Source organism: Apis laboriosa, unplaced genomic scaffold, assembly GCF_014066325.1.
Source record: "Apis laboriosa isolate Shangri-la unplaced genomic scaffold, ASM1406632v1 scaffold173_cov153, whole genome shotgun sequence".
In the NCBI taxonomy this organism is placed as follows: Eukaryota; Metazoa; Arthropoda; class Insecta; order Hymenoptera; family Apidae; genus Apis; species Apis laboriosa.
The window spans coordinates 488,590-501,606 of NW_025222150.1; the positions used below are offsets into that span (position 1 = coordinate 488,590).

The 13,017-nt window shown below is 32.5% G+C and overlaps 1 protein-coding gene across 1 annotated transcript; it reads right to left on the reverse strand.

Annotated features, from left to right (window-relative positions):
• Positions 1-8,065: 8,065 nt before the first annotated feature.
• Positions 8,066-11,297, reverse strand: LOC122711603 (cAMP-dependent protein kinase catalytic subunit 1). The gene has a single exon (XM_043930549.1). It carries the CDS (start codon positions 11,056-11,058, stop codon positions 9,997-9,999), a length of 1,062 nt encoding a protein of 353 aa, XP_043786484.1. The 5' UTR covers positions 11,059-11,297; the 3' UTR covers positions 8,066-9,996.
• Between the last annotated feature and the right edge of the window lie 1,720 nt (positions 11,298-13,017).

Genomic DNA, 13,017 nt, shown 5'->3' on the forward strand with positions numbered 1-13,017 from the left:
AAAGCGTCGAGAGTGACTATCTATAGTATATCAAGACGAGCGGTGATAACATCTGAGAAGCAGAAACACTATCGTGAGCACAGCCACAGATGAGGAACGCCGGCTGAGGAGGGCCGACGATTAATTTACTACGGATGGTCCTTCTTTGCGCGCTTGATAACGCTGTTTTGTGTCAAATGAGTCCGGGATTACTTCTCGAGAGCTGGATCGAATCATCTTGTGCTTGATATAAAAAGGAAAAGGAAAAAAAGAAAAAAAAAAAAAAAGACACGACTTCTTCTCTCCCATCCCCACCCCCTTGGTTAGGCATTGCCCGAGTCGGTGGAAAATAGATTTCATCGCGTAATTCCAGGGATAAAAAAAGGGTAGTTTTGAATTGCATATAATAAAATTGGTTCGAGCTTGGGGGGAGGAGGGGAGAGAGGTGGTTCTTACGAATTTCAATTTTCACGAGAACGATAATTTCACGGGATTTTATCGAGGCAAAAGTTGTTCTGCCACTTTTTTTTTTTCCTTTTCTTTTTTTTCTTTTTTTTTTTTTTCTTATATAATTTTCCTGTTTTATATAACGTGAAAATGAAAAGATTTTCTTTGTGAAGTAAAGAACTTAAGAGTTAATTGAATTTTATTTACGGAACTATGATACTCTTGATTAAAATAGACTCTCGTCTCGAAATTTTTTGTTTCACAATTTAATAAAATTATTGAATTGTACACGATAATGGGATATTAACTGATCAAAAAGATTGATAATTGCTGCTTGATTAATCTCGAAAGAGTTAAAACAATACGAAGAGATTGAACTATTAATAATAAACGCGATTGATGCGAATTCAAAGTCTAATTCCAATTTCCTTTAAGATAAAATTATGAAGCCACTGACTATTATATATCTTACAAAGTACACTGTGCGAAGCATAATGATGTCACAATTACATTTGTAACTCGAAATGCGTTTCACATCGCGGGTGAAACACTCGAAAGCGGGCCGAAACGATGAGCAAAATTCTATCTACAGGGTTCACTCCATTACGTAATATAAAACGTGCTCCACGTGCGAACGATTCAAATCTCTTTGAATTTCCGTTTCTCCGATCCTAATTATCACGCTAAACACTTCCGTTCCCCTTGAGTTTCATAGTTTCCACAGCGAACCATTTGTCTAAGTACCGAAATGAAAGGCGGTGAACGTCGACCATGAAACAAAACGATTCAGAATCATAGAAATATAAATCGAATTCTCTCCGATCGAAAAAGATGAAATGAGATCGTGTGCAACGATAACGAATCGAGGAACGAATGTTGAGATGTTAAGAAGAAACGGCATACATAAATCGTTGGAAAAGAGAAAAAAAAGTCGTATCCTTTGAAAAAGAAAAGTCACACCGACGCTTTTCCAACAATCCTACAACTCGTTTCGTAAGAGATCCAAAGGATTGATCTCGATGAATATATATATATATATCGTTATACAACGTCGCTTCGTTCTCTGGATAAGATTGTTATAAATTGCAATTTCTACGAATTTTCTTCGTGGCGCATTCAACGTTATTTACGTAATTCGAGATTTTAATGAAAAGGAGTTATAAAACGCTCAAGCATTGATCTAATAAAATTGATAGTGCTATATACAGAGAGAGAGGTTTTTTTTTTCTTTTGAAAGTGACATCGTTTTTCGACTCCAATTCGAAAAAATTTGAAACGAGAGGAAGAGTCGAATTAAAATTAAAACCATTGATTGTAATTACAAAAATTCGATGTAAATTAATTAATTCTGTTCTGTGTACTCGTGAATCGATTTTGATTGGTTAATTGCACGAAGATTGTCAAATATCTATTTGGATTATACGTGTAAAAAATTCCTATGCTGGTTAATAAAATATATATTGTACATTCTTTGTTCAAAAGTGCGATATGCAATTAAGAAAACGACAGAAATCATTATCGTTCTATTCATCACGAGAGAAATATTGCAGCAATAAATGTGAAACGGAACTTTTATTGATAAGCCAATATCATAGTTTACGAAGTTCTTTTTTTAAAAAAAAAAAATTATTTCACGATTCGTTTAATAATGTAATGTAAGATATCTCTGAAGAATAATACACTACATGGTTACTAGCATGCTCTCATCTTGTTTCAAAGTACATAAATTGATCGTTAATAGCCCAATCGTAACTTTTATGAGAGTAGTTGTCATAGACGTTCTGTGTCATATTGCTTCGCTCTTTAAGATTATTATTCCCTCTCGTTATCTCCTTCTCTCTTTACTTCTTCCTCTTTCCTATTCCTCGTTCCTATTTCTCAACGATTTCACACGTCTCCTTACAATTAATTACACGTAACGAAATTTATCTATCTTCCTTGATTTATCCAAACTTGATTTTTATAATTGTAAAAAAAATTTCAGAACATTGACATTGTAACATAAAATGTAAAAGACAAAGAATTAAATTTGAATTCTATTTGTTATTTCGTAAAAATCTGTCTATTTTTTTTATGGAAATATCCACTCAAAATTTATATGATCGACGGTATTTTATCACGAGAAAAATGGAGAAGATAAATCAATAAGACAAAATATATTATATTTCTGATCTAATCGAAGAAAAAATATTGAAGATTATATTATTTCAAGAAAGAAATAAAAATATGCTGACAAAATTATTTTGATAAATTTTGATAAATAAATTATCAAAAGATAATTCATAATAATTATTCCAAACACGAATATGGAGCAAGAGTCTTTTAATTTATCATTTTATAAATATTCCGATGAATTTGACGAAAGTTAAATGCGCAATGCTCATCGATTTTCAAATCCCTGAAGAAAAAAGGACGAAGTTAATGTCAATGTTGCATTTGCTAGTTAATAAAATTATAATGATAGGAAAATTTCCAAGTCTATATATTCCGCCGATGTTCTATCATAGTCGTCCGTATATTATCGAGTGCTCTCTTAACCCCTCTTTCCTTCTTCATTGATTCATTTATTAAAACGTTACAATGGTTCGTCTGTTGCACGGAGGAGGGAAAGAATCACTCCTACGTGCACATGTGTGTGCATATTTCATGAATATCGAATTTATTAATTCGAACCTGAACTCGTCTCGACCAAACTTGACATTTCATGTTCAATATTCACTCCTCGTGCTTCGTTCTAGGGACTACGTTTGACGTTTCGGAACATTATTACTGTTGCGGTGAAATATAAAACTACAAAAGTATCGGTGAATGATTCATATGTAATTCTAAAATGGGCTCTGTCTGCCGATCTTTTCGTTATGTTCCAATTTTAATTTTATTTCTCCTGTCTTCGAATGATAAAAATAACATTTTTCTTTATTTTTTGATATAAATAAATTGCAATTGTAGATAGTGTAGAAAGTATATTGGAATAAATTAATGAAATTATGATATTATGATTTTAAGAAGAATAAGAGGAACATCGAGAAAATAATTATAGATGTCGCGTTTAATTCTGATAATAAAATTTTAAGAATTTGAATATTAATAAAACGTGTTTAATCACGTTTTAATTTAGACTATTTTCGAAGCATCTGATATGCGTTTTATATATTTCGAAGATGATTCAAATTTAATATATATATTTTTTTAAAAATATATTCTTTTCGAAGAAATATCAAGAATTAATATTACACCATATTTAATAAGTTTTTTCGTATGATACACGTAATAAAATATTATTAAAAATAATATTTAAATTAAAAATAATTGGAAAAATGTGTTTCTAAATGAATCAAAAGAATAAATCTACTATCAAAATTATAATAAGATTTGTTGAAATTCTAAAATAATTTATTAAAAAAATAAAATTATTCTGAAGAAATATACGTTTTTTAAAAGATTAAATTCTTCATTAGATTAAATTCTTGTTAACTTTTTCTTTAACTTTTATTCTATACTTATTTTGCAACAGATATCATTGATAATATTTATCACAAAAAGTAGAGAATACAAATTAAAACAAAGTTAAATGAAATTAAAATGAATGTTAATGAATTTAATGAATTAAACTCAACTTAAGCTACTTATTGAATCCATGTATGAACCAACGACACTTATTATAAATTGAAATCTAAAATTGGAATTTATAATCCTACCTAGTACGTGAGAAAAAATAAATTTATTTTAAATTGCCTCGAGCTAGTAATTCGAATCTAATATTAAGACGTAACAAAAATGTATTAAAACAGAATAATTTTCACTATCCTGGTCATCGATAGAATCGAAACAGCTAACTTGAAACGTTTAAACAAGTTACTTATTCGAATTATTCTTCTTTCTACGTAGTATCTCGATAAGAAACACTATGTGGAAGCAGAAATATTACGATTGTTCTGCTGTATGCAACGATATTAATGGGCATCGAAGGCAAAGCGTTACATGACAGTGGATGAAACAATAAAATAACGCAATTGACCGCTTTCCATGAGCGGAATTGCACTTGATCTGCGTTCAATAAATAATTAATTCTAATTCGAGAACGTAAAAACAGACGGAAAGTAACCATCGGCACATACGTACACATACTACATAAGTCTCTAAGACCACTTCCATCGATGTATTATATCCTTGTAATAGTAAGCACGATATCGAATGTGATATTCAATATCACATCTTTCTTTTCTATTTTATAGCTGTTTATACTATTTATCCGCGTATTAAATATCATTTCAATCATAAGTTTATAACATCAGTATATTTATAATCAATGATATAATATAATAAAAATCATTATTAATACATAATTATTTGAATTGAAAAAGCTTTTAAACGTATATTCAATATTATTTTATACTTTCCATGCGAAACGAAATTTTTATGAAAAGTTCTTGGAAACATTGGGGGGGAAAAAAAATAATAAAAATTAATGGATATATTGATTAAATATATAAATTCTTATAAAAATAACGAAGCCATGATTAATATGATAGAATTTTCCATTAAATTATTATTATTTTTAAATCCTCTAAATGAAAATACTTTAATAATAGAATAATTCAATTAAAAATATAATAAGCTACATTAAATAAAATAATATATATACAAATTCTTTCTCTACAAAAATAATTCTTCCACGAAAGAAAAAAAAATTATTGCACACAAATTTTGCACATATTTAAAATAAATGCGAAGTGATCTCGAACTTACAACTCCTCATAATATATATATATATATACATGCTTATATATTTTTGTGCGTTCACGATTTTCTTCTCGAATTCGTTAAATTAATTTCTTTAATTCATTTACGAAATTATCCGACCACCGAATTTTCGTTCCATCATAAACTTGTTGTTACGAGGGAAAAGGGAGATAGAATTCCTAGGTGGTTAATAACGAGTCCTAAAATAGGTCCTTCCCTTAGCCGACGAGCACAATCATCCAAAGAGATAGCAGACAAAGGACAAACGTAAAGTACTAAACACAATGGGGGGAACAAAGTGTTATTACCAGAATGCATGCGTTTGTAACGGATGCAATTTACCATTTACGATATGAACTCGAACGAAGATGCTTTCGATATGATTACGTAAGTATTTATACGTGCGAATATTTAAAATTATATCATATTCACACGCGCCTGATGGAACGATTGCGTAACGATTGTTCATTGAATCAGGAGAGATAATTTATTTATGAATAGGACAATAACGGTGCGGCATTGTGGAGAAATATCGAATCGAAGAAGAAATTGGAAAACGAATAATGTTACTTACAAAGAGATCCGACACGTAATCGAAAACGAGGATATCCCGTGAAAAATATTCACGGAAAATAATTGCTTAACACAGGAAAATTACAATAATTACCACTAGTATATATAATGCGATTTTAAACGATTACTTACAGCTAATATTCACAAAGGATCGTATACCGTACGTGCTGTTTGTTTGTTAAAGAATTATCCAAATAGAAAAAAGACCTGTACAACAACTTTTATTAAATGAACACGATTCAACTTCTGTTATTCTCCGGAAATAAATATTATTCCGAATTTGCATTGGCATCGCATTAAGACGTTATAATCTGCAATCACTCGAATAGAAGCTATTTTATCGTATCCACAGAAGCCAGGAATGGAGGAGGTCTTATCTTTTCAAATCCTGTGATAAAGCTTAGATGATTAGCCTTTTGTAGTTATTCTAGGTCAGTTAAAAGCAATTGATCAGATATGACCTATCACACAAAACACGATATGAAATTTCATTTTCATGCATTTAAAGTTATCTCATTCATAACAATTTTTTTTGATACTCGATTTGAAAATTTTTGATAGCGTATCACTTGATCACAATCAAATGAAATCAAGAAACGTAGGAATAACTTTCTGCTAAGAACGTTTAAGTATGTAAAACTAAAATTACTTTTAAAAATTTTTAAAAGGACTAGATCCTGCTATCCCTTTCCCTTATATAAATTTAAATATCCGAAGCAATACAATAAATTTAACACATCCAAATAAATATTATTAGATGATGTTCTTGCACGAATTGTAGCAATTGTAGCAATGGATTTGCATCCATTTTATCCAAATGATTTAAGAAAAGAATTTTTTTTTTTCCTTTTTCTTGAACATCAATAAAAGAAAAAAAATTGAATAAGAAAACTATGCGAAAAACTAACTATCTTATGATTTTTCAAACTCGAAATTTAGAAAAAGGATGACGTGATGTTAGTGGTCGTGTGATATCGTCACATTAAAATAAATATTTCAATTTATATATATGGATCGAATGACAACCAAAATCGGACGATTTAAAATTATATCATATCTCGGTCGTGCAATTTCTTGCCAAAGACTTTATGTTTCTTTGTTCAAACCAAGCCTATCTTCGTTTTTTTATTCGATACTGCAGCACGAACGAATAAATGAACTGCATGTGTATGCTTAAAGTAATACACATCCTAGAAGTCACGAACGCGGCAAAAAAGGATATATAAATAGATGTTCTTTTGCCTATACGATTTGTGCTTACATTATACTGCAACGTGCTTGTTTGCTGCACGAGTGACAGAATTTCATGTTCTTTCTAGCTTTAAGAAGAAATTCTTTGTGAATTTTCGAGAATTCGTAATAATCATTAATTACATCCTTGTTGAAAAAGAATTTCGAATTTATAAAAATGATATGCAAATACGAGCACGTTCAAAGCAAAGAAAGTAAGTCTCGTAATATATATAAATATAATTCGACTTGTGTTACCCGTTAAGTTTCTCCTTTCCCGTTCAGCCATTCTCTTTCTAGTTGCAACTTCGATCGTTAAGTTTCATCTCACTTGAAAAGAGGACGAATTTGAACAAAAGTGGGAACTGCAGTAGTCGCCCAATGTTACCATAAATTTATCTGCGTGTCCTTTCTTTCTCTTTCATTCTCTCTGTTGCTTTCTTGTTCTCGCAACGATTAGTCGATTTGATCAAGCTATCAAAATCAAATTGATACAACGCCCCTCGTGTTTTCAATGACTTCGTGCTAACATTCAATTGTACAATTCTTTTCTATCATGCAACGATTGACAACTCTTTGGATTCGATTATGTCACAAGCCAATAGAAGAAACTTTCGTAATATCATATCGTAATATGTACGCATACACAGTGTATATATTTTTTAACGAAGTTATGCGTGTGTTGGACTTTCTCGTGCGTGTTTCATCGTAAAATCGATTCTCATTATGCGCTATCGATGCGTGTCCAATCGTCGACGGTCAGGGCTCGTCGTTGGTATTGATATTTCTTTGATTCTCGTGTTTCTCGCGTTTCTTATATTTGATCATCGAATTTCAATACCGTCAAGATATGATGCCATAAAATATCTTGTATGCTCGATCTCGGAAAGAAGTTTTAATCGATCTAAAAAAAAAAAAAGAAAAGAAAATTAACAAATATATCGTCTTTCAACGATAATATTCTCGCTGTCATTTACTACTGCTGCTGTTGCTGTTCTATAATATATTTCATTATCTTATTCTTTTATTCTCTTCCGTTTAATCATTTATTTGTTTGTTTTTTTTTTCTTCTTTTTCCATGATTTGTTTCTTTGAATAGTTTTCTCACGATTTTGTTTTTCACGCTTCTATATATATATATATATATATATATATATATATGTATCATTTAATGAAATTTCATTTCACGTTCTACACGCGCAATTTCCTTTGGCCATCTCGCGCGTGTGCATCGTTCATTTTTCTCTTTCCTCTTGCACGAATACAGGATTGTCCACACATTTACATTCTGTACTAAAAGTGCAGCTCTATATAAAAGATAACGTTGCTTCTTTTGCGCACAGCAACTTAAGGCGATATAATTATATATGAATATTCTTATAATGTATCTATGTACGAACGCCAGTGGTCCTCTATTAAAAACGTTCCAAAAATGAATTCCTATTTTACTCGTACTCCGTCGATCGTATTTTCACAATTATTCTCTCTCTCTCTCTCTCTCTCTCTCTCTCTCTCTCTCTCTCTCTCTCTCTCGCTCGCTCGCTCGCTCGCTCACTCGCTCTCATTCTCTCTTTCACTCTTATTCTTGCTTCTTTCTTTTTCTGTATTATTTATGTAAAGTACAATAATTCAACAACGAGCATCTGTAGCCAGTATATAACGAGTATTTTTTCATTTTTTCTTTTAATAAGATTTGATATATTATAATATAAGAATCTACGTTTCTTTCTCTCCCTCTTATTCTCTCATTCTCTCTCTCTCTCTCTCTCTCTCTCTCGCATTCTGTTTCTCTCTCATTATCTCTTTGTTTCTCTCAAATGGTGTCCACATTAAACGATCGATGAAAAACGAGTCGTATATAATTATTACTCCAGCGGAATAATCATGTGACGACTAGCTGCTATAATATAAACACGATTCATATCGTGGCAAAAATTCTTCCTCAACAAGAATGAAGAGAAGATGCTCGTAGACAAATAGATAATAATGCATGGCATGATTATTGGTGTATATTATATCCTTTTCTATCGAAAAGTCTTTTTTTTTATATGTGCTAAAAGAGGCAGAATGGTGGAGAAGAGGGGCGTGGTGTAAAAGGGAATTGGGGAACATTCATAAAGAGTATATAGCAACACTATATGTACAAAACAATTCCAGCAAAAATGATGTTTTTCCATATTAATAATAATTATCGAGAATAATCTTTACACCCGCCTTCTCCGCTAAACCGGATAATAAAGCCATCTTAGGGAACACACACATATACGTATATATTATATATCGTCACCCTCATACCTCAATATGTCAGTTATATACTTGATTGGGAGAGGAAAAAAAAAAAAAAAAAAAAAAAAAAAGAAAAAGATCTTTCTCATGTAAAAATTTATGATGGTATAATGACGGTACCGATGAGAATTGTGATGTGTGTGAGTGTATGCTATGTATATTTATATATGATATCTGTTAATGTAATATATTGTAATTTTTTTTCAATATATTATATCTGTTTGTTTATCTCTTATGCTCTCTTTCTTTTTATCGATTGAACGGGGGGATTCATCGTATTTTCTTTGTATATTATCCTTTCCGTTTCCATTCTTTTCAGAGGTTCGATCACAAAATAAATCGCAAAATCTGCCATCTGTTTTTTTTATATATTTATCTTCTTTACTTTTTTTCCTTTTTGGTCATTCTTCTAACCATCTTTCTTCTGTACATTATTGTACCGAGCGTACTCGCAAACGCACACAATCATACATGTGCATGCACACACACGTACACGCTTTCTTCCCATCTTGCATACATATAATACATTCTTTCATTTACACTATCTTTCTTAGACTCTTTCGTGCTCTCTCTCTCTCTCTCTGTCGCTCTCGCTCTCTCTTACTCTCTCCTAATATTACTGTCTCTCTCTTACTTCATCTATCTTTTTCGCTCGAAGAAAAGCGAGCAATGAGCGACAAACCATCGCATATGAATGCATACACGACACATATATCCATCTTGAATCAATATGGGAATTCAAAATTCGGCGAATTCCTTGGCGCACTTCTCCGTCAGTGAAATCCTAAGTGTCTCCTCCTCATAATCGTCGAAATTGCTCGTGTCTCCTGGCCCTTTACATTTTGGTATGAATGGAGCCTCGATTTTCTTTTGGAAGACAGCTATCCAATCGGTACTGGCGAACCACTTGTGACCCTTGATATCGTTTACACCAGCCTTCAAATTCCCATACCTTTTGGTAAGATCAACTTGTAGCAAGTTACGTAGTAAGTCTTTCAAATCAGATCCGAAATGAGACGGAAATCGTGGTTTTCCGCTAACAATCTTCTCATAAATTTGAATTGGTTGATCAGCAAAGAACGGTGGATAACCGGCAGCCATCTCATAGACAAGCACACCAAGCGCCCACCAATCTACAGCTTTATTATAACCTTTGCTGAGAATTATTTCAGGCGCGAGATATTCTGGCGTACCGCACAAGGTCCATGTTCTACCCTGTACCCTTTTAGCGAAACCAAAATCTGTGACTTTTAAATAGCCTTGTGAATCGATTAACAGATTTTCTGGCTTGAGGTCCCTATAGATTAAGTCGAGGTAGTGAAGATACTCAAACGCTAATACGATTTGTGCCGCGTAAAAGCGCGAATGTGGTTCCGAAAAACGACCAACCTTTCGTAGATGACTGAACATTTCGCCTCCCGGCACATATTCGAGAACCATGTAAAGGTAAGAATTATCCTTGAAGTGAAATCGCAAGGACACCAAAAATGGAAAGCTAATCGCTTGCAATATTCTTTTTTCATTAAGCGTGTGTTCGACTTGCTTAAGTTTCACGACTTTTTGCTTATCGAGTATCTTCATGGCGTAATATTCCCCAGTTGGTTTATGTTGCACTATCATGACACGACCGAACGAGCCAGTACCGAGTGTCTTGATCCGCTCGAAATCATCGAGGCCAGCAGTGTTCGTCGGGTTTCTTTTCCACTTGTCCTCGAACTCTTTCTTTGCCTTGTCAAGAAACTCCTTGACGCTCTCAGCAGCGTCAACCTTTTTGTTTGCAGTCGCGGCATTGTTGCCCATCTTAGCAGCCGCGCTTGTACCCGAGCCTGCCAGGGCTCTATACAGCTCGAGAAGTTCCAGAAGACCGCGTCTTCGTTTTCGTTTTCGTTTGTCCTCTTCCGTAGCTGAGCCTATCAAGGCCCCACCAAACTCCAGTCTTTTCGAAATTGTTATTATTTCCTATGTTTCCCTTTATTATACTCACTCTTATTGTCACCGACGGTTTTCAATAGTCTTTATCCGATACTCGTCGATGCTGGCCCTATGAGACCTATATGTCCGAAAGGGCACTCACACTTATGCAAGAACTGGGCACACGCGCACACTGCACGATGGATACACTCGTACCAATAGCAGATTACCTCTTTCTTTTTTTTTAATTTAATTCACTTAACCGCAATTTTTCACACTCGATTGGAAACTTAGTAGTTCCTTAATTGTATGACAAAGTAAGACCGAGCGATTTCGCGCGGAAAAATGGGTCAGCATTAATCCTCGTCCGCACCTCGCGCCATCTTTCCTGTCAATCGTACTAGCCCGTCGTTGTCGTTGTCTACTAGAGCTGTCTCAGTCTTTCTTTTCTTATCCTTCTCTCTTTATTTCTACTTTGACTTGTATTCTCATGCACTATAAACGTCTTTCTCCGATGTGTTTGTCTTTCTTTGACAAATCAAAACACTAAACACTAGTTCTCAAAATAATAGGAACCGAATGACAAAATTGCAGGTCAGAAACAATAGTTTAAACAAGGGTCGATAAAGCGAGAAAACAACGTCGGTTTCGATCGCTCTCAACCCTTGAAATACTTGCGAAACGTCGTCTGCTCAACTTGCACAGTACGCACACACAAATTTTGAACGTATTAAATGAACATCGCAAACGAATGTGTATCGCGTCTTCTCGCGATAGAAAATAAATTACGCGCTATCGCACTAACACACAAAATTCTTTTACTATAATCGCGGATTGATTTTAAGCTCTTAAAACGAAGCAGGCGGCGGTAGCAGAGACAGTCGGTACCGTTCCTAAAGATGGCGACGCGGCTCGCTCCACTTGTTCGTTCGGGATTTCGCACGGATGCGAAAGTGACGAAGTGCCGCTCTACGAAGCAAGAGAGCTACTGTACTGCACAGATCAGCTATTGCTTTGACTTATCGCCGGTAGATGTAGCACTAGAAAATTTAACGATACTCTTGACAGGTGCTGCCACCAAACGAAAGCGTTGACGTACTTTAAATTTAAAGGAACTTCTTTTTCACTTCTAAAATCAAGGTTTTCATTTTGAATCGTGAAATATTTTGTACAATTGTTTATATAAAAATTATTAAAGTTTCAATTCTTTAAGTTATCAAAAAAGAAATTATGATATACAAATAATTGTGATTACAAATAATTTATTAGATTGAAATTTATTTATTTAACATATTATTAAATAAAACTATACTTAATAATTTGACAAAATAATTAAACAACTTTTAATTTATTGTATTATTTGATTAAATTTATGATTATAAAGTAAATTTAAAATTTATTTAAATCATATGAATATATGATAGTTTGTTAATTCAGTCTTTACAAAATTATATAAATTTATTTATAATATTATTTTTATAAATATTAAATATTGTTTATATTATATTTTTATAATATGAATAATAATAAAACTTGCTTTTCTTAACATGTAGAATTATTTTATTTCAATAACATTAATAAATTTCTTCTTTCTAATAATTTAAAAAAATTTAAATGTTACATGTGTAAAACTATTTTTACAATATATTCTTTTTCTAATATTTTATTTGATTAATATATATTATAGTTATTTTAATACAAATCATTACTGCGTTAAGTTTATCATCAATTCGGTAATTTCATTGCTATTAATAATAATCGACCTGTTTTGTGGTATTGAACCGTGGTAGTACGTACACGGAAGGTTGAATACTCGCTGACCTGTGATAATCCTTTGGCGATTAGTTT

Bases quoted from the DNA above. Each gene is read 5' to 3' on its own strand.
- LOC122711603 (XM_043930549.1), bottom strand. From the start codon at position 11,058: ATGGGCAACAATGCCGCGACTGCAAACAAAAAGGTTGACGCTGCTGAG.